Genomic DNA, 23006 nt, shown 5'->3' on the forward strand with positions numbered 1-23006 from the left:
AAATATAATTGTAACTTCTACGGCAAGTTCAAGTACGCCACCTAGAGGACAGAAAACAGTGTCAGGTATCAGCCAAAATGACCACAGGTTTCCTGACACACACTGCACAGAATCTGCAGTAACTAGCGGAGAAGAGCAGTGGAGTACAGCGCCACCCGGTGGCCACATTCACTCACTGCGCTGAGAAAGATGTCAGGATTTAAATGAGCTAAAACAACTGAAAATCACAACACGCAGCAGGTACTCACCAATTAGAATATAGTGCAAAAGTTCATTCATTTCAGTAATTCAACTGACTCACTGCATGCAAAGTGAGATATCAAGCCTTTATGTGTTATAATTCTGATGATGATGATGATGATGATGATGATGATGATGATGGCTTACTGCTTATGAAAACCTTTGCTAATGTTTGGAGTTTCATCACTTCTCGAGTTCAGCGTCTCTCTCCTCTGGCCTTCACCACGCTTTTGTTCTCCACACTCTTCAGCTCTTCGACTCTGACCTTGACTAACACACGTGTGTGTGTGTGTGTGTGTGTGTGTATGTGTAACCTTTTGTAACCATAACCTTTTAAATACTCGACCTAGTTCCGTTGCTTAGCAACGGGAAGAAACTCCTGTAACTTCAGTGCCCAACCCGTATCACGACAAGACGTGAAATAATCACGTTGGTCCACTTTGGAAAACGTGTAGATGTCACGGTTTAGTTTACACTCAGAACCATAAATGGGGCTATACTGCCCTCTTGTGTCAAATTATATTTCTATAATTATTTTTCCAACAAATAAAACTAAACCGCAATAGATGCAGTGGCTCAGTTGATAAAGCGTTGGGCTTTAATCAAGAAGATCTGAGTTCAATTCCCATACTTGCGTTAAATTGTTGTGATTATATCAAACAAAGTGGCCTAAACAATATTTCTTCAACCCGGTTTTTTACAGTCTATGATCTAGACGCATGACTTAAACGCAGGCAGACACAGCAACAGTTGTAACTTGTAGGCAGGTATATTGATCATTAAATCAGAGTTTTGTTGTCTTGAATGATTCATTCAGTCATTTTCATTCATTCATTGATTTATGTCACTTGTTTAAGTAATCTAAAAAAAAAAAATTAAAAAAATATATATAAAAATAAAATAAATAAAAATATATAAAAATTAATATATTATTCTGCAACATTTTAGTTGTAATTAAGTCATTTTTTATTACACTGTAGTAGTAACTTAATATCACATTTTAATCATGCCGATTTTTGGGGGAGAAAAACTGAAATGGCACTCTTCATATGATATCAATTAACTAGCTAAAATTATATATATACATTTTGTAATCCCCATATCTTGAATTTTGTGATCATTCACATGCATTCATAAATACATTTATGGTCTTTATGTTTGTCAATAATATGAAATATTTCATCCAGAAAAGACAAAACAAATGATAATGAATGAACCCAAAAGGTTCCATATATAACCTTTCCTTGGTTACAAAGAACCCTAAAGAGTTCTCATTATTGAACCCATAAAAAGGGATTCTGTAGAGAACCTTGTAGGGGTTCTGATAAAACCTTTTCTTCTAAGAGTGCAGAATGTATTTAAAGGAGTAGTTCACTTTTTCAAAAAGCTGATAATTTACAACCAAACCCAGCAGAAGCGACTGTGTGTTTCCAGCTGCCGGTCTGAGGGGCGTGTCTCTCTGCATGACGCCATCGTGCACGTCTACCCGAGGGGGCGTGTCTCGGTGACGTCATCGGGTCTGCCTGTATAAGGGGTCTGGAGTGACAGGCATCATGGCTCCTCCGCTGGAGACAGAGAGAGTGATGGAATGATTTATCGAGTTCACTTTTCAGTTTAAGTCATTCATTTCTTTCATGCATTCATTTCTTTCTTTCTTTTTTTTTCTGGAGGCAATTTTAAAAGAGCAGGTAAGAGCCAATATTAATTAATGTTGCATGATTGAAACTTAATATCTATTTAACATTTGCAAAGAAAACCTAATCTAGCTAAATGTATGGACACTATTTAGTCTTTTTTGTTTTTATTAATATTACATTGAGTTAGAAATGTTGAGACATTTACTTAACTATATTAGTCTATAATCATGGGTTTAATATATTTTTGTCATCTAAAATAACCTGCTTTGAGATATACAATACAGGCCTGTATTTAAAATCTATTTCTAAAGTAATTTTATCCTTGATGTTTAAAATGTTTGATGGCACAAAGAGGACGCCCTCTATAGGACAGGTGTCAGTCTCACACAAGAGGATTGCAGGATTATTATGTAATGCATATCCCACTGTTTAGTTTTACACTCTATATTCGTATTCATATATGCACTGAAACATGCTTCTCGTCTGATGCATTGCCAACATGTATGGGTCCATGACTGTATCTGATCTGAGCATTACTGATCTGAGATCTGAGCATTACTGCTGTCATTGACCATGTAGGAGCTGTTTCAGATCTTGCAACACCTGAGCTTTTTATTATTATTATTATTATAAGACTTATAAGACTATTATTATAACTCGTTCAAAACCCAAAGAGTTCTCTGTTTAAATTTTAGTGAAGTATGACCTTAATTGCAGATGTTTATCTTAAATAGAATATCGTTTTTTAATAAAATAATTCTCATAAAACATGAATGCAAATTAAAAATGAGCATAGGTAATGTATTAGATAATTGTAAAGGTAGTTCTCCCAAACATTACACCCTGTTATTCAGCCAGAAATGTAAATTCTCTCATCATTTACTCCGCCTCGTGTCAAGCCAAACCTCTATGACGTTCTTTAGCGGAACATAGAAGATATTTTGAAGACTGTTTGTAATTAAATAATTTTGGTGGCCATTGACGGAAAAAAAAACAACAACAACTAAACAAACAACATTAATAACATTCAGCCATCTGTCAAAATAACCGCTTTTTCACAGAAGAGAGAAAGCTTTGGATTGAAATGAGAGTAAATGTTCATTTTAGGGTGAACTGTCCAGATTAAACATATATAAATGTTAATTATAAAATACTAAACATATTACAATTTGCCCACGGTCTTGAGAATTAATTTCATGCATGCACACACACACACACACACACACACTCACACTGGCACACACTGGCACACACTTGCTCGCACACACACATTTGCTCTATATAGAGCTATAAGTCCACCTAGAGTCACAAAATATCATGTTGTATTATTGTTTGTTCCACAAGAGGTCGACAAAGAACCCAAATGTATGATATTTTGAGCTGGATTGCATGTTTACACGAGAACGCTCGCAGGTGAAAACGTAAAAAATATTTTATCGGATGTGCCTTTCTTTTACACGGCGACGGCGTTTTTGGGGCTTAAAAACGCACCACCGCTGCGTTCCCGTGTAAACGGTAAAAACGCAAAAGTCTGCTTGACAGTGAAGGTTGTACGCAGGCGCGCTGACTTGGTGTTGTTGTGTGGCAGTGCTCCACATTGCCACCTAGCCGCCTGGAGTGCATACTACATTTTTACACACTTTTGCGTCATCAAATGCACACGGATTTCCCACCCAAAATGCTCGTCTAAACGAAGAATAAAAAGTGATAACGCAACACCACTTTTGCGTTTTCTGTTTAGAATCATTTCCGTGTAAACACAGCCTAAATGAGCTATGAATCAAATTGGGGAACATGTGAACAGGGGAACATGGGAACATGGGAACAGGGGAACATGAGAACATGGGAACAGGGGAACATGGGAACACGGGAATGGGAACAGGGGAATAGGGGAACAGGGGAACAGGGGAACATGGGAACATGGGAACATGGGAACAGGGGAACATGGGAACACGGGAACACAGGAAAATGGGAACAGGGGAACACAGGAACAGGGGAACAGGGACATGGGAACAGGGGAACATGGGAACATGGGAACATGGGAACAGGGGAACATGGGAACACGGGAACACAGGAAAATGGGAACAGGGGAACACAGGAACAGGGGAACAGGGACATGGGAACAGGGACACGGGAACAGGGGAAAATGGGACCAGGGGAACATGGGATCGGGAGAACAGGGGATCGGGGGAACATGGGATCGGGGGAACAGGGAATCGGGGGAACAGGGGGACATGGGACCAGGGGAACAAGGGAATGGGAACAGGGGAACAGGGGAACACGGGAACACAGGAAAATGGGAACAGGGGAACATGGGAACAGGGACATGGGAACAGGGGAACATGGGAACGGGGAACAGGGGAACATGGGACCGGGGGAACATAGGATCAGGGGAACAGGGGATCGGGGGAACAGGGGGACATGGGAACAGGAACATGGGAACATGGGAACAGGGGAACGGGGGAACGGGGGAACAGGGGAATGGGGGAACAGGGACATGGGAACATGGGACCGGGGGAACATAAGATCGGGGAACAGGGGATCGGGGGAACAGGGGATCAGGGACATGGGAACAGGGAAACAGGGGAACAGGGGAACAGGGGAACAGGGGAACATGGGAACATGGGAACAGGGAGACATGGGAACAGGGGATCGGGGGAACAGGGGGAAATGGGAACAGGGGGACATGGGATCAGGGGAACAGGAGAACAGGGGGGCATGGGAACGGGGGAACAGGGGAATGGGGGAACAGGGACATAGGAACAGGGGAACATGGGACCAGGGGAACATAAGATCGGGGAACAGGGGATCGGGGGAACAGGGGATCAGGGACATGGGAACAGGGAAACAGGGGAACAGGGGAACATGGGAACATGGGAACAGGGAGACATGGGAACAGGGGAACATGGGAACAGGGACATGGGAACAGGGGATCGGGGGAACAGGGGGAAATGGGAACAGGGGGACATGGGATCAGGGGATCGGGGGAACAGGAGAACAGGGGGGCATGGGATCAGGGGATCGGGGGAACAGGGGATCAGAGGAACAGGGGAACAGGGGGAAATAGGAACAGGGGGAAATAGGAACAGGGGGACAGGGGATTCGGGGAAACAGGGGAACATGGGAACCTCCTGCAGAAAGAAATGGCCAATTAACCAGCGATTTCCCATGACTGGCTTGAAAGCACAAGTGTTTGTGAGACGCTTGAGCTGAAACTTCTCTGAGCAGCAGAACATCTGTCCCACTGACCTCAACACACGGGTCTCCACTTCTGCTGCTTTCTTTTCTGTTTAATCCTCAATCCAGTCAAATCCGGCCATGAGTACGTGTTTCTGCATTCTCCACGTACTGGAGTGTCTTGAACGTTTGTGCTCCACTGTGCCATCAGGGTTATTACCGTCGAAGCCCCAGTCAAACACAGCGTCCCCAGCCTGTGCAGTGTCCTGATGCCCAGAGTCGGCGTCCCAGGCTTCACTGCGGGACAGGGAACGGCCCCTCTGTTGTGTTAGACAGTGCCATCACCCTAGTCAAGCTCGCTTTACCTCAAAATAACCGTTGTAAAGTGGACAGATGCTTCGTGTGACGTGGTTTTGAAAGGCTGGCTTGGGTCTTCTATTTTTTATTTTTATTAAAGAAACAGAAATTATACTGTGCAAAGTCAACATGATTCTTAGGCATTGCTGAACAACAAGAAGTGTTTCTATATGCAGCACAAGTACATGTGTGTGTGTAATTGTGGGCATTTTCTCGTAATTCGGCATGCCCTGTTTATTTGCATGTTGTGTTCACCAGTTTCTTTGCAGACGCTGTTATTTCCCTGTGGTTTAGCGGTGGCTGTGGTCTGTTTGTTGACATCACTGAAGCAAAGCGAGAAAGCAAGACCACGTGTTGTTCGGTACCAGCAAAACGACCCTCAGAGACAATTTTATATAGTGGAATAAAAGGGAATTGTCGTAGCCTGTAAAGTTATAGAGTTGCTTTGCCAATGAAACGTTAGCAAAATAGACAGACTGCATGCTATTTTATTCACATAATTTACGCATATCATTCAGGGTGTGTCTGGTTGACGTATAAACTTTTATGTTTATGGAGGAATGTAAAAGTTTGGTTAGAGTTTTGTGTTAAATTTGAAGAGTGTTCCTGCCAGTGCAAAGTGACCAGCAAGATTCAGGAGAGCCCAAATATGATACGAGTAATCAGCATATAGCACTAATTGTTTGATTATGAGGCTCATATTTTAGCATCACAGTGTTAACAGAAGTCTTTAGTTACGAGCAACAATAGGTTGATTTTAGGATCAAATGCCTCACAATATAATGATGTCTGTCTAGATTGTTTTGCATGTTTTCCTTTCATTGTTTTTAAGTCATGTCTTTTATTATACTGTATGTCTTAGTCTTGCTCGTGTGATGGGAGAAACGAAGCTTTTCTAAACTTTGAACCAATTGCTTTGCAAAATTATTCCCTGTGTAGAGGAACTCAAAATAACAGATAATGACGCTTAGAAATCCTTACAAATTAAGAAAACATGCATAAAACATCTTCTACAATCAAACCAACTGCAAATGTTTAATTGACAGTGTAATCAATTAAATGCTATTAACAAATCATAATACCATTAACAATGAAGGGTCTCTATCCTTCAATATATGTGTTCTTTAATTCATTTGAAGAGCTTGTTTTATGGTTAATCAGGTCAATAAGAGACTATTAACTCTATTTACTGTAATATACAAATTTGTTATTGAAAATGAGATAAATTCATAAAACATGGGAATGAAAACATGTTCACCCATTTAGTTCATGATTTCATGCCTTGAGGTTTTTCGCCAGTTGTTCTCATGTTTTCACTGGTTGATCGTCTTATAACTGGTTCTGTTCTCTCATTGGTTCAGTGTCCTTTATCTTGTTTTGCAGGTCTTTCTTGTCATTGGCTGTTTTTGTCATGTACACACACACACACACTCGGTGTTTCAGCCTCATGTTTGCCATGCTTCTGGTCATTGTTTATTGTCTAGTTCATTCATTTTATAAATCAAACTGTGCAGTGGACCTTTCCATTATTCTGTAGATGTTTATAGAAGTGACACAGATTGTGTCTCGCTGTGTGCACTGATCTGATTAGCTTAAGTAAGTGTGTAACATCAGAAGTATAATCAAATGAAACACTCATCTTTATGTAATTATGTAAGATAACTGATTCTTAGCCGTTTAGAATAATTATAGACTGCAGTGTTGCTCTGCATCCAAAACAGACTGTTTAATATTCTTTAATCAACAGGGCTCTGCAGACTGACACTTATATTCGAGCCCGGAGCGCTGGTTGGGAATGTCGTGGATTTGGAGGTGTTTGCCAGGACTGGTTCTCCTGATGAACTCGCGAGCGGACGAGGACATCCGAGCCGGTATTACCAGTTTATCACCAAATCGGAGAAATGCATTCAGAAGTGTCATTAAAATCATCATTAAAATCAAAACAGAATTTTTGGTGGAGCATTGCAGTGTTTATTATAAATGTTTCATCCATCATGCATGTAATTTTTTCTTATTATTACACATCTATTGATATTAAATTATTATATTTCTTTGGGCCGTTCAGCATTGCATGTATCATTTGCAGAGAATGCATCACTGTAATAAGCATAGTAAAAAACTCTATTCAAAATGGTGTACAAATAAAGCATGTTCAAATATGTGTGACGTGTGCTTTATGGTATTAGAGTATTTGTTACTTGCCAGATCCAAAATGTAATTGAAGTTGTAAGTACGTAATTGCGAGATTCTGTCTATGTCAATTATGTGTTTTCCATGTGCTTTCTTAAAGTCGTCATTAAAACAGAAGCAGCGCTGGTCTTCTCTCCTCTATTGTGTCGTATATCGAGTGAAACGCTTTTGAAACAAGAACACATGTGGGCGGGGCTTGATTGTGTCTCTGGGGAACTGATTGGACTGGTTGTGGTTTGCTATTGGCTGATCTCTTGTGAGTGACAGGTTATAGCCCCGCCCACATCATCAGAGAAGAGATGCTGAAGAGGAACTGATTCTCATTCAAAATTATTAACACAAAAATTTATCCAGATCATCTTAAGACGGAGCCAACAAAAAAATATGGAATCCAAGTTGATTCGTCAAATTGTTTTTGAATAATGCGAAAATTAATTTTTAGTGCTCCGGAGATATTTTGGCTTATACCTTTTGAACGGTTTTCCAAAAAATCATAAAAGTGGTCTGTTAAATTCGGGGCGGCATGCCGAGCAAAATAATATACATTTTTACCATATCGGCCATTTCTTGGCGTCTGCCATTTTAAATTTAGAAGTAAAATGCTGTATTTTATGAACGCATTAGCGTATTGTTACGAAACTCTATGTGGTTCATCGGCACGATGCCCTGATGTGCATCTGAGAAGTTTCGAACCAGAGATTCCTGAAACCTTACCAAGTCCAACAATACTAAACATGCTAGATTTTGATTTAGCGTTTAAACAACTTTCGAAGCCGAAACCACCGTCGGAAAACGCGAAGCATAGGTTGTTGCCAACATGCTAGTGTCCAAATGTCAATACTGTAATAGTAAGTGCCAAAAAAAAAAAAAAAAAACACAATCAAAGTCCGGTTTGGGTCATATAATTGTCTATGACTCCAAATGAAGTCTATAACGAAATAAGATATTTTCACCAAATTTGACACGTTTATGTTTAGGGGCACTCGGAGGACGTGGTGGGAGTGTGCCTCATGGTGGCACTATAATTAAACAAAACATGAATCATGAAACCGCTGGTCTGACATGCAGTGTCTTTGTCTAATAGTCCGTCATGATATTGGTGTGTACTTTCCCATCATTTGAATTACAAAATGACAAAAAAGATCTATAACTGCAATTGTTTTTGAATATACAGTAGCTAAAGTTTACGAACGGAAAGCATATCGTCACGAAACTCAGCAGGTTTTCTTCGGCACCACGTCCTGAAGGTCCTCAACAAAGTTTCAGGCCAGCGCCCCCTTGTGGTCACAAATTGTAAGGAATTTATAGGATAAGCAATAAATCTCATTACAACTCAATGTATTAATGAGATGTGAACCTTTTTGTTTACATTTGTTTTGCTATATTTACTCCCTTTTGCAGTTGTTCTGCTGCTTGCTTCGCTGTTTGCTTTTCAGACTCTCTGTGTGTTGTTTATGTCGATCTCAGTCTTCTTCTTCTTCTTCTTCAGGCTGCAGCACTGCTGTTAATGACCTGGTCTACATCATGGACGGCTCCTGGAGCGTGGGAGACGAGGACTTCGAGATAGCCAAGCGTTGGTTGGTCAATGTCACCAGTGGCTTCGACGTGAGCTCCCACTACTCTCAGGTCGGTGTCGTTCAGTACAGCGACACGCCCCGGCTGGAGATCCCTCTCGGCCTCCACAAAACCACTCAGGATCTCGTGAAAGCCATCGAGGAGATCAGCTATCTAGGGGGAAACACGCAGACGGGCCGCGCCATCAAGTTCTCCGTGGACCACGTCTTTGCGTCTTCGCAGCGGAGTGACGTGAAGAACCGTATTGCCGTGGTGGTGACTGACGGGAAGTCGCAGGACGACGTTATGGACGCTAGCGTGGAGGCGCGGGCGCAAGGGGTTACGGTGTTCGCGGTGGGCGTCGGTTCGGAGATCACCACGTCCGAACTGGTGACCATCGCTAACGCGCCGGAGGGGGATTACGTGCTTTACGCCGAGGACTACACCAACATCGACCGCATCCGGGACGCCATGGCACAGAAGCTGTGCGAGGGTAAGGGGCTGTTCACACGACACCGCGTTCAACCAGACACGTAATGTGCGTTTTGGCCGTTCGTTCACACGATAACGGTGTTTTGGGCACCTGAAAATGCTAACCTTTGAAAACGGGTTTCAAAGTACAAGTTTTTAAAAGCAGTCTCCGTGTAAACCATAGATATATACACTAGTTGTCGCCTTGGCCACGGCAGTTCATTAGAACGAATGCGTCAATAGAGCCGCCATCTTGGAACAGGGGAGCCCCTCCCCTTTAATGCATCAGCGTCAATGTAGACAAAGGTCTAACAGAAATAAAATCACCATAAATCATCATGAATGTGATTTTCTAATTTTTTTTTGGTTCGTTCCAACGGTTAGACATGTATTTATCATTGATTCTAGAAAAAAACAAACATTTTGTTTAAAAAACATACTTCCTAGTTCAGATTTCATTCAAAGGTCCCTGATCCAAGATGGCGGCAGTTTTGACGCATGCTTAGAACCCAAGGTGACGTCTAGTGTATATGTCTATGCGTGTAAACAACAAAAATGCGAAGAGGATGACGTCCTGCACATGTGTATAACGTGTTCAGTCTGTTTCATCGCCATCTACTGGCCTGGCAGCAGCATACAGCGTTGTAGTTGTTTTCACGGATCCGTGTGAATGGGGATTGTTTTGACGATGGTGTCGTCTGTACACAGAAAACTCAAAGGAAAAACGTCTTCGTCTTAACCATTATCGTGTAAACGTATCGTAAGATTCAGGCATTAGCGACACTACAGTAATACGGTTTCGTTTGAAAACGCATCCTTCGCTCTGTTTTGGCCTTCCGCCACACTGAGACGGCGTTTTTATTCATGAAAATTAAACTTTTTGAAAATGCACTCCAAAGATTCATTTGAAAATGCAGTTTTCGCATTGTAGTGTGGACTGAGGAAACGTAAGTTTAGTCATATGACGCATATAGTACCAATTCATGTTTATAGCGGTATTGGGCCCGTTCACTTTCACACTGTTGCTAAAATATGTGACTTTGCACACTCTTCATATCACAGATGAAAGAACATTTACTCGCGTTTGCTAAACATTTGCTGATATGTCGGAAAACGCTGGAAAACTCTAGTGTGGATGGATATTTTAGCAGCAGTTTTCAAATATATCTGGATAAATGTAAACGCCACGTTGACGGTCCACACTACAACACGGAAACTGCGTTCACAAATTGATCCACTTTAGATTCTCATTAATAAACACGCTGTGTGTTCTCAGTGTGGACGGAGGGCCAAAACGGAGAGGAAAAGATCAAATGAACCCGTATTAGCGTGGGCAAGGCCTCACATGCGTGTCAGCAATCCCATAAACATTTAAACTAGTTTTGGCATTAGCAATCCTCTCCTGTTCTTGAAAGAGCAGCGGACCACTAAAACACCACAGTCCATTCATGCCCAGCGACACGGAGAGCCACAGACCGCGGGCCAAACCAGCGGCGCGATGCCATGGCAGGAGGGGCCGGGAGCTGGCGAGGTTGGCATGTTCTGGTTTGGATGGAGAGAGTGCTTGTTAATAGTGGCAGGAACCTGAAGCAGTTACAAACATTTGTCCATGTTTTCTGAGGGTTTATTTGCAGCTGTTGCCTTTGGCTCAGTCGGGGTTTAACCGGTTACGGTAGCGACTGACTTACTGTGAATTCTGTGGAAGTCAATGAGCGTCTGGTTTTCCATATATTTTTGGGTGAACCATCCCTTTAAAATGAGCATATTCAAGAAAAAAGGTTTTTAAAAGTAAAACTGAGAGAACATTCAGAAATAAAATGTTGTTTTGTTCGCTGGGCTTAGCTTTGAAATATGATTTCCTCCATTCCTGGGAATCGGCTGGATTGTACATTATCATATTTAGCGCAATCATATTACATTTTGACTGAATGAAAATTGAAACATGATTAAAAATAAAACGCATCTGCTGGTTTGATAGTGTGATCAGATGTGTGTGTGATGGGTCTGTGCAGAATCTGTGTGTCCCACTCGGATCCCCGTGGCGTCGCGGGACGAGAAGGGCTTCGAGCTGATGCTGGGCATGAAGATCCAGCTGAAGGCCCAGAAGATCCCGGGCTCGCTGCGGTCGGAGGACGCGTATCTGCTGGACACCGGCACCGACATCACGGAGAACACAAGGTCCGGTTCGTGACGGTTAATGACGGGAAACATGCTCTTATAATGCTGCATTACAGGATCGCGTCACTCTCTAAAAAGTGCCTCATTACGCAGCCTAACTTAGTTACTTCTGATGGAAAGAAATGTTAGGAGGAGATCTGTTGCAAGAGTTTATTGTAGCTAGTAATAATATAATACTTTCATTTTCTTTTAAAAACACATTAGAATAAGATTATATTCTGCTCTAAGTGCCATCGTTATGGAGAAGAGTTAGTTCAGTAGTTTATAGAATGTTTAAGCAAATTAATTCAACGGACAAGTGACATGCATTACTTATTTTTAAACAAGTAACTCAAATATTAACGTGTACATTGATAATAATAACTTTATTATTCTATAGAGCCTTTAATGAGCTTCTCAAATTGCTTTACTTGGTGGAAAAGGCTAAATAAATCAACAATAGAGTATTAAAACAGTGTTTACTCAAAAAAAAAAAAATGCTGGGCTATTTCAACACAAATTTGGGTAAAATATGGACAAACCCAAATGTTGGGTTGAAAATGTATTTAAAAAAGTACAGTTGAAAGTTAAAGCTGAAATTAGTTAAAAAATTTAAATGACATTTTTAACCTAACATTTGGGTTTGTCCATATTTGACCCAAATTTGGGTTAAAGCAACCCAGCATTGTTTAGAGTGTTGATGATCTGATTTTAGTGATCACAATGATTTTAACATGTTTAACATGTAATAATTTGTAAAAATGATTTCAGAATCACAAGTTATTACATATTAAACACGTTTAAATCCACTGTTAACATTATGTAATCAGATGTATCAACTAACACTGGCCACAGTGGATTTAATGTGTTTAATATGTAATAATTAGTGATCCTGAATCACTTTTTGGAGCTCCTGAAAATGTGTAATAGTTTAGTTGATGGCTTTTATTGCGTACGTGTGTGTTATCCATCTGACGGATAGTGACCTGTTTTAAAGGGAGATTTTCCCCGAAGGCCTGCCGCCCTCGTATGTGTTCGTGTCGACGCTGCGGCTGCGAGCGCCTTCGGTCGGGGAGAGGTTCGACCTGTGGAGGGTCCTGTCTAAAGATGGACAGATTCAGGCGGCGGTCTCGCTGGACGGCCGGGTCCGGGCCCTCGTCTTCACCACCACCAACACCGTTAATGAGGAACAGGCCGTCACGTTTGATGCTCCAGGTATCGAGGTGAGCACAACCCTACAGCATCATGCTGTTTCTGTTTGGATTTACCTATGTGTCAATGATAATAATGAATGCAACTTTTCAAGACACCAATGAAAATAAATGAAAATGAAACAGAAAGCCCACACCATAAACACAACAAAGAAGCTGTCAATCAAAAACTTTCCTCCATCACAGCCTCATTCATGCAGGAACGTTAGTTTTGGAAATTGTGCGTCTCTTGTCTGACACTACTGTCGGATGAAGAAGCAGATCTTTGAGCACACCTTTAGTCTTTATAGACCTGAACACACACACACACTCACTCACACACTCACTCATCCTCTTGCAGGCTCTGTTCGATGGCCGCTGGCACCAGCTGAAGGTTCTGGTCCGGCCCAGACATGTGACGTGTTTCCTGGACGACCGGCAGATCCAGGAGCGATCTCTGGAGCCGTCGGAGCCGATCTTCATCAACGGGGAGACTCAGATCTCCAAGCGCTCGGGCTCGGACGCCACGCTCCCTGTAAGGGCAGGACACACACACACACACTGCAGCAGGGGAGAGTGGACACACACACTAGGCATCATATCAACACTATATAGAGACAAACAAATATTTGGAAGATATCACATTTATTTATCCACAGTAAAAGTACATTTCTTACTTATGTTAATTTTTCCAACTCTTTTTTTTTGTGTTTATTTAAAATTAGAAAAATCTGATTTTTTAATCTTATATCACTAATTTAATAGTTGTTTAATGCTGATGTAACAGCGGACACACTCGCCGGGTTTAAACCTCAGGCGCTCCGGCGGGGCATGTTGTCACACGGTAAAATGAGCCGCCATTAGAATGATGATATTCTATTCTATATGTTTATGAATTCTATTGAGAAACCATGAGAAAAAGGTGAATAAAGATGTTCAGAAATGATTCATTATTATTCTGTTCTGAAATATAGCTGTGTTCTGTGTGTTTGATGTCAAACTCAAAAATTTTATATGAAATATTTTATATGAAAAAAGTTAATAAAAGTATTTTATTGAGAAAATATTTGAGTTTGTCATGTATATTAAGTGAACTGATATTCTTGTAGGCTGTTTTTAAAGTACGGGTTGCAGTCGTGTGTTGTGTTGAATTAGAGAAGCCTAAATGTGTGTTTTTGTTTTTGTCGTTTCTCACTGAAACACACAGACAGAGATTCAGAAACTGAGGCTTTACTGTGACCCTCATCAGAGCGAGAGAGAGACGGCGTGTGAAATCTACTCTGTGGTGAGAGCTAACGAACTGAATTGTAGAATTGCATTCGTTTGATTGGTTGTGGGCGGGAACTGGTCTTTTTAAGGGTTAAATATAATTCCTGTCATTATTATTTCATTTAAAAAAATGCATGAAAAAAAGATGCATGAGTTATTTTGAGTTGAATGAATGCGAGGAATGTGCTTAAACTAAAATTTGTATTATTAGTTATAGTAATCTTGTCATTTAAAAAAAAAAAAATCAAAATCTCCCAAAAAAATTGCATTAAAATAGATTTTATAAATAGATTAAATAAAACAAGCTTTCTGTAAAAAATAAATTAGAAAAAAGTAAAATTTTAGGGCTTGGGGTGAATTTGACCCGCGAGGGAAGGATGAACACACTAACTACTGCTGCGAAACACACTTTATGACACACTTTAGGACAAATATCCACACACACACACACTAACTTCCTTTTTTATCTCCCTTGTTTTACAGGACGATGAACGGGTACGTGTGAACCGCACACACTCATGACCGGAGTGTGTGTGTGATGAGCTCGAGGTCTTGCTGATATGAGTGTGTGTGTGTGTGTGGTGTCTGCAGAGGTCTTGCTGATATGAGTGTGTGTGTGTGTGTGCAGTGTCCCCTGGATCGAGAGCCCAGCGCGGGGCCCAGGGACGAGTGTGACTGCAGTGACGGGCCGCCGGGACCGAGGGTCGACACACATCTCCTTCTCTCTCTCTCTCCTGTGTAAGTGCACTCTCTCTCTCTCTCTTTAACTGGGTTACTCACAGTTTGATCTCCACAGGGTGAGCGGGGGGAGACGGGCAGGGACGGTCCTGCGGGCCCCGGCGGGAAACCTGTGAGTACACCACACACCTATATATCAGGATATCCACGCTTTCCGTTCCGGCCGAAGACTATCTGTGTGTTCTCTCAATACAGGGACCTCAAGGTTCAAAAGGAGAGCCGGGAGAGCCAGGTGTGCCTGGAGAAAAGGTAAGGAGCTCTTACAGTGGCAGACCATTTACTTCAAAACAAACACACAAACACACACACACAAACAAACACACACACAAAACAAACAAACAAACCTCAAAATCATGGATATTTTACAGAAAAAAACACCAGAATAAAGGCCATTGCACACTGAGTCTGGAATTCATGTCCAAAATTTTCGCACGTTAAAAAATATATAAGACCTCACAGTATGTCCATCACGCTCGCCCATTCTCCTCTGAAACTTTCATCCGTCATAAATTAAAAAAATTCTGCATTTTTCGCATCCGTAGCAAAGAGTTTGAATGGTGCCGCTATTAAAATCTGTCTCATGCCTTTATAATGTACTGACATCCACTAATGTGTGTGGCGCTGGTATACGTCTCTCATTAGCAATCGCGCCCTGCTTCATACCAGTCATAAAAACATCACTGCATTCACTCATCCATAAAAGATCCCTCAGCTTGACGACAAGATCCATAATGCGGAATATACGTCATTAATATACGCCTTTGTTATTGTAAGAGGTTAGCGACCCCTGGTGGCGAAACCATATTGCATATTGTACCCTTTAACAGTATTTTACTGTAAAATTACATGAAATGTAAGGTTAGATCTGTTGCAGTTTTTGAATATTTGCACAGTGTAGTCGTACAGTATCTGATGAAGACGCCAGCGTTGTGTTTGCTGTGTCTCGTAGGGCGACGCCGGTGTATCGGGACCGAGAGGCGATCCGGGGCAGCAGGGAGTGAAAGTGAGTCTCCCATCAGAAAACACACACATATTTACACATGCGTTTAGCTGTAATCTGGTGAGCTTTGCACTTATTGCAAATCATATTCGGTGTATTTCATACGCAGGGTGAGCGAGGGGAACGAGGGTTGCCAGGGGAACCGGGCCCGCCTGGACCAATGGTAGGAGCTCTCACTGACTGCACACTTCACTTCCCTCTATCTATCAGCACACTCAAGCTGCGTCCCAAATCGCGTACTCGTGCACTATTCTATGCCACTTTGTAGTATAAATAGTGTAGTCACACTGCAAATTACAAAAAGAAAAAGTGCACTTATTTAACCAAAAAAACTTCATGCACTCGACTGGCAAAGCTTTAATTATGGGCTTTCAGACTCCGATGTTGAAAGACAAAATAAACGTATAAAGTTCATACACTACACGGTACAAAGTGCATAAGTGTATAGTGTACAAGTGTATAGTGCGTCATGTGGGACAGCGCTTCAGTGTGTGACATGAGTGTGTGGACGGTGTTCGGCCCGATAGAGAGCACAGGGGGACCGTAACAGCACATGTACTTGAGTATACTGTACTGAACTACAATTTTGAGTGTCTGTACTTTACTTGAGTATTATTTTTTTCTGGAAACTTTTTATTTTAACTTCACTACATTTGAAAGACAGATATCAAACTTTTCAGTCCACCACACAGATGTGCAGTGCTTTAGTTTGGGTGTGGAAAATAAATAAAAAAGAAGATAATTAATAAAATATCGAAGATCTACTTTTGTGTTTCAGGGAGCAACGAGACCAGTCATTGGTAAGCCAGGAGAAAAGGTACTATATTCTTTCAATTATAATAATCATATTATTATTTTTTTCAATTGTAAAGTGCATAGATGCATAGATCATGGTCTTATTTCTTGTGCTTGCTTTTAATTTTTGCTGATTTAAATAACATTGCATTACTTTACTTTTCACTGGACTACAGTCAGTTTTCTTTTCTTTTTCTGTGTTACAAATATTTTAATACTGTAATATATTTCATTTAAAATGTACAAATTTGAATACAGTATTACAATGTAATTACTAGTGTAAAGAAATAAGCAGTTAATAGATTGCATGCTGTCACAAGCATTTGTGATATTTACAGTAGCCTCAGATCACTACAGCAAGTAGAGGACGATCAACACGTTATCAATTTTCTGCCCAGATTTGAAACATTAATTCCATAATTCATTAAATTGTGTGACACTGAGAAAATGCCCTGTGTAACAGGGCGTGCAGGGGCAGAAAGGAGAACGAGGACCTCATGGAGAGCCCGGGCCAATGGTATATCTGTGTTCTTATACCTGTGTTCTTATATCTGTGTTCTTATACCTGTGTTCTTATATCTGTGTTCTTATATCTGTGTTCTTATACCTGTGTTCTTATACCTGTGTTCTTATACCTGTGTTCTTATATCTGTGTTCTTATACCTGTGTTCTTATATCTGTGTTCTTATATCTGTGTTCTTATACCTGTGTTCTTATACCTGTGTTCTTATACCTGTGTTCTTATATCTGTGTTCTTATACCTGTGTTCTTATATCTGTGTTCTTATATCTGTGTTCTCATATCTGTGTTCTTATATCTGTGTTCTTATATCTGTGTTCTTGTGCATTCTTCAGGGTGAACCAGGACTCCCTGGGAGCCACGGACCTGCCGGCTCTGCTGGGTCAAAGGTCAGAGAACATTCAAACCATTTTCATTGTCAAAAGTGTAGATTTTTTTTTTTTGTTAGTAAAAAACACACAAGCCAGCCCAGCCCAGGTGTTATGAACGCTTCTGGAAAAGCAGTTTTGTCCAGTAAAGCATAACTCGTCAGTGCAGATCTGACACCCTCCTGTCGCTGTAATGAGGATCTGAAGTGTCGTTCACTGTGTGTCGACAGATATTACAGTAATGCTGGAGTCGTTACTGTTAAACATCTGCTAGTGTCTTGAGTCACGGTATCTCGCTGTAAACGTGAAGCAGCCGTTGATCTATACAGGTTAAGTGGTTACACTGCGTTATATTATATATTATATATTTTTGCATTTTATTAAGCATAACCAAAGAAACTAAGCTTGTTAAGCATCATCTGGTCCTGCGGTTCTACTTGATGCCACTAGGATAATAAATAGCATGCATTTGCCTTGATAAAGTTTCAGGGAACATTGCACCGGCTAATGGTTTACAGGAACTCGAGAGACTGAAGCTCAGATGAACATAATTATGGCCAGCAAGATAAACAATCCCTGTTGACATGAACAAGTCATTTCATCCTCTAGAAGTGAACTTCAGAACAGTGTTTTCTCAGATGCAATCTTGATTAAGCAAGACAAATGACTTTCTCCTGCAAATTAGACAAAACGACTTGAAATCATCATCATTATGTGTAGGAAACAGGAGATGTATATTTGGGTTTCCAGCTCCCACTGCAGACAGAAGAGGTGAACATGTTCTTCACAAACGTGTAATTCACTAAACCTAATATGGCGTCTACAAAGCTGTGGCATTTTAAAGAGACCATTAGTCATTTCATCAAAGCATATTTAATAAACACTATCAATCAAAAGTTTGAGGCAAGTAAAAAAACAAAAAAGATACTAATATTTTTATTCAGCAAGGATGCATTAAATTGATCCAAAGTGACAGTAAAGACATTTATAATGTGACAAAAGTTTTAAATAAACTCTGTTCCTTTTAAATTTCTATTCATCAGAGAATCATGAAAGATAAAATTTATGACGGTTTTTTTACAGAAATATGAAGCGGCACATCTGTGTTCAACACTGATAATAATCATAAATGTTTGTTGAGCATCAGATCCTCATATTAAAGTGATTTCTGGAGGATCATGTGACCCTGAAGACTGGAGTAATGATGATAAATTCAGCTTTGATCACAGGAATAAATTACACTTTACTGTATATTCACATAGAAAACAGAGGATTTACATTATAATAATATTTCACTGTTTTTACAGTATGTTTGATCAAATAAAAGCAGAAGAGACAAAAACAACACAAATCTCACAACCCTAAAACTTTAAAACAGTTGAGTACACAAAATGTAACTTTTTTGAATGATAAAAAATGAATAAATACATAAAATAGAAACATAAAAACCAAACTGTAACATCTGTAAAATGGCACGATTTAAATAATACATTTAAGAATATTAGTCTGACCCTTTCTAATATTAATAACACAGTTGTTAAGCCACAAAAACCAAACATTTAAACCAGCAACTCAAGAGTAAGAGGACGTGATTAAATGCTTTAATGGTTTTTGAATAATTAATCACATTAGGTACTGCTCTAAATCTGACGGTTCTAGTGATGCAAATAAAGTTTGAGCATCTATGACCCGCAGATCTGTGTGTGAAGCTTGTGTTCCTCCGCGCTCTTCGTAATCACTGAAGACACACATCCGTCTGACGGACATGAATGACAGCGTTCTCGTATCGCTTCCAGTGTGAGTCCTCGTCCTTTGAGATCCATGTAAATATTTGCAGTGCAGAAAACAGTGTGTTCTCACACGAACCGATCTCTTCCAGTCTCAGACACAACTAGAGCGTTAGAGGGCGGGGCTAAGAGACACCGCTAAGCCAATCAACACCTTAGACTGGCATTATGCAAATTAGTTCCGTTGTTACATGTAACAGGAAGTGAGACTGCATGAGTAATAACTGCGTGGCTTATTTCGTATATTCTCGTAACTTCTCACGACAAATCTGCGCCTAGTTTCGAACGCACATCAATTTGTTGTTAACCTCGCTCTGTGTTAGTGACTGTTGAGTACTGTAAATGAGCGGCCGTTGGTCATTTGCATAAACACGCCCACACATCTCCATATAAGGGCTTTCTGGTGCCATTCTCACAATAAACACCTTTTATCATTCAGAGAATAACTATAACACAGCTTTTCTTACTCTTTTACTCTATATGATGGAATGTATTTAAGATGAAATTATATTATTTAATCATTTTAAACATAGATAATATAATACACACACACTTTAAGGATGAGCTTCGAGCGGATCAACTCAAAGTCAGCTGTGATCTAAACGTTGGACTGTAGTCTTCCTTCACGGTCTCTCTCTGAAACAGCTTCATTGGCTTCAGCTGAAGGACAGGTTCAGTAGTGCCGTAACGCCGTGTTTGCTCAGGCACGGCTGTGAATGGGACTTTGTCAGCCCTTCACGAAGGAAATCATTGCTAAAAACACTTGAATCTGTCAACACATGTTTCCACTGGGCTGACAAACGAAGTAATGTTCGTTCTGTTCGCTCATCCTGGAAATGTTCAGGAAGATGATGCCATCATTGGGAACCGCTCAAGACACTTGTTTTCTCACTTTCTAAAAGTCTAAATGATGAACAGAGAGTGACAGCTGAAGATTTGCCAACATTATGGACATTATTTGGAAATTGCTCCAAATATTACGAGAGGGCAAGACCTATTCTTGTGAGTGTCACATTAACATTTTTAATCCAACCTTCGTAAATCCCCATTCGTCTACAGTTTTTAAAATGTTTCAGCTTGTTTCAGGACTTCCAGAGAACATTCAAAACATTCCCATAATCTTTTGCAAAATTATAAAGTGGTAAGTTCCCTTAATGTTCATATAACCAGGAAAAACAAGTTTTTAAAACGTTTAAATAACTCGATGTTTTGAACGTTCAGGGAATATTAGAAATAATGTTTTCATAATTGAATGGGAAATGTTAGCAAAATGTTCTTGCAACATATTGTTGTCATGCATTTATCAAGTTTGCTTCTAATCCTTCTCTATATTCTTCTTCTAAATTTGTTTTGGGAACATAAAAAAAATATAATTTATACATTCACCCTTCATTTCTCCCTTTACTCCTCTACTTCTGTTACTCCTCTCCTGATTAATTCTTAAAAATATGCAAATCACTGTTTATTAGACCATTCAAAGAAAACATCAGTTTAATGTGCAGTCAGCATCGAGTGCAGTCGCGGTTCAGTTTACGGTCCGCCGCTGTAAAGTTCAACACTCTCGGCTTGCAAACAGAGGACTTCTCACTGTTTTTATTTTAACACTCATGCTGCGGTGTAACTCTTTAAAACAAGCTCCTAACTCCAGCAGAATCAGTCCCAACATAACCCCAAACTGGGTCAAAACCTCCCTGTTCTGGATTTCATGGCTATTAAAAGCCCACAGATCCCCACAGCTGCACATGAAGCCGCAGAGACGGAGATAACAGCCGCGCCGCGCCTTCATGTGGCCGTACGGCTCCAGTGCTTAGGAGCTCTCGGAATCAGATCACACACACACAAATACATTTGCACACATAAACACACACACACACACACACACACACACACATGTACACATATGTAAACAAACACACGTGTTTATGTGCTGTTCCTAACTTCCACAGCCCTCACACTCGCAGGCTTTATTCTGAAGGACTTTTGTCACAGCACAAAGTAATTCTCTTAATTAGTACTTTTGTCTTGTTTTCCCAGAAACAACACTTTCCAGACATATCTAAACACCTTTTTAATAAGCATAAGTAAAAATGCAAACAGTTGGTTCAGTCAAAAAAAAGAAGATATATATATATATATATATAGTTTTAGCTGTGTGTTCACTTTACTCGGTCCGACTGGCGAAGAGAAGTCAACACAATAATGCTTTATAAATGCATGAATCAGAGATGTCCACTTTTCAAACATTCTGTAAATATCAAATGCTGATGAAAATATAGACGTATGATGATTTATCAGTAATATTCAGATGTAAAGCAGCATGTGCTGGAAGTCCTGCAAGAGTTGCACAGAAACTCATTTTACTGTGAGTATGTGACCACATCCACACATATAAGTGATGTTTTCAAACAACACGGTTTTCAAGTAGTAACTTCTTTTATGTTTCTGGCACATCATACACCTGAAATTATATGTCTGAATCAATTTAGTCCAGAAACGCTGTGAGAATGTGGACAATTATATAAAAACCGGCAGTTCTGAGACTGTAATTCTGCATTCGACACACGATCCTTAAAGTCCAGCCCTACTCTCTCACCTCCTCCACCATGAGATCCAGCATTATGATATAATTATTGCATTTATATATATGTGGTTGCACTTATTGTTTCAATAAGACTAAGGGGAAACTGCACTGTAAAAAATAACTTTACCGTTAAAAATACGGTAGGAACGTTATTGGTTTTACAGACTTAACTTAAAATTTACAGTAAAAAAACATAATCTATTTTCTGATAAAATGTGGATTTACCAACTTATTGATGTATCTGTTTTAGACTATTGTAACAACCAACAATCATCACAGCAGTGATGAGTTACATGAGCAATACTTAATTAAAGAAGCTGCACAATGTCATTCACACAAACATTAAGCACCATCATGGTAACACACATGAAATTAAAAAAATGCAATAAACCTTAATTTAACAACATTAAATGTAACATATAACCCTAATGTACATAACTGATTAAAAAAAAACTATAAAACTATGAGGAACCATAGTTATTTCAACAAAAATACATAAAATGTGAAGTGTCACACAGGGAATTGTGGGAATGTCAATTTACGGTTTTTCACTGTAAATTATACAATGATTTGTTCTTTTTCACTTTCAAAAACGGTAAATTTAACAGTATTTTACTGTAAAATTATATCACAGTTATTTACCGTGTATAGTACGGAAACTTTCTGTTTACCACAGTTTTGCACTGTAGCATTTTTACAGTATTTTACCGTTAAAATCACGGTTTACAGTGTGTGTTATTCATTTTTTCAGCTCCAATTAGCAGAAAGAAGGGATGCAATAGCATTTGCACATGCATGTTTTTCCAATGCGTCCAGGTTTAACATGAGTGATACCTCAATATCAGAAACATCTATAGCACAAACACGTGAAAGCGCTCATCCATCATCAGAGGGACGTCTGAGACGTGTCTTCCACAAACTCTCTGAATGTTTGCTCACCACAGACCATGTTTTATGTTAACACACCTCCAGATGT

General features: G+C 40.1%; 1 protein-coding gene across 1 annotated transcript in view; it reads left to right on the forward strand.

Annotated features, from left to right (window-relative positions):
- Positions 1-1811: 1811 nt before the first annotated feature.
- LOC120475742 (uncharacterized) overlaps positions 1812-23006 on the forward strand; it is a 45448-nt gene continuing 24253 nt past the window's right edge. The window contains exons 1-16 of the mRNA XM_039666409.2: positions 1812-1928; positions 7159-7282; positions 9091-9648; positions 11639-11804; positions 12781-13006; positions 13335-13508; positions 14181-14258; positions 14726-14737; positions 14871-14945; positions 15039-15092; positions 15176-15229; positions 15930-15983; positions 16090-16143; positions 16759-16797; positions 17239-17292; positions 17630-17683. Coding sequence (XP_039522343.1) covers positions 7207-7282; positions 9091-9648; positions 11639-11804; positions 12781-13006; positions 13335-13508; positions 14181-14258; positions 14726-14737; positions 14871-14945; positions 15039-15092; positions 15176-15229; positions 15930-15983; positions 16090-16143; positions 16759-16797; positions 17239-17292; positions 17630-17683 — 1728 coding nt within the window. The 5' untranslated portion in view covers positions 1812-1928; positions 7159-7206. The remainder of the gene's footprint in view (positions 1929-7158; positions 7283-9090; positions 9649-11638; positions 11805-12780; positions 13007-13334; positions 13509-14180; positions 14259-14725; positions 14738-14870; positions 14946-15038; positions 15093-15175; positions 15230-15929; positions 15984-16089; positions 16144-16758; positions 16798-17238; positions 17293-17629; positions 17684-23006) is intronic.

The sequence above is a fragment of the Pimephales promelas genome, chromosome 22 (genome assembly GCF_988280905.1).
Source record: "Pimephales promelas chromosome 22, fPimPro1.hap1.1, whole genome shotgun sequence".
Lineage (NCBI taxonomy): Eukaryota > Metazoa > Chordata > Actinopteri > Cypriniformes > Leuciscidae > Pimephales > Pimephales promelas.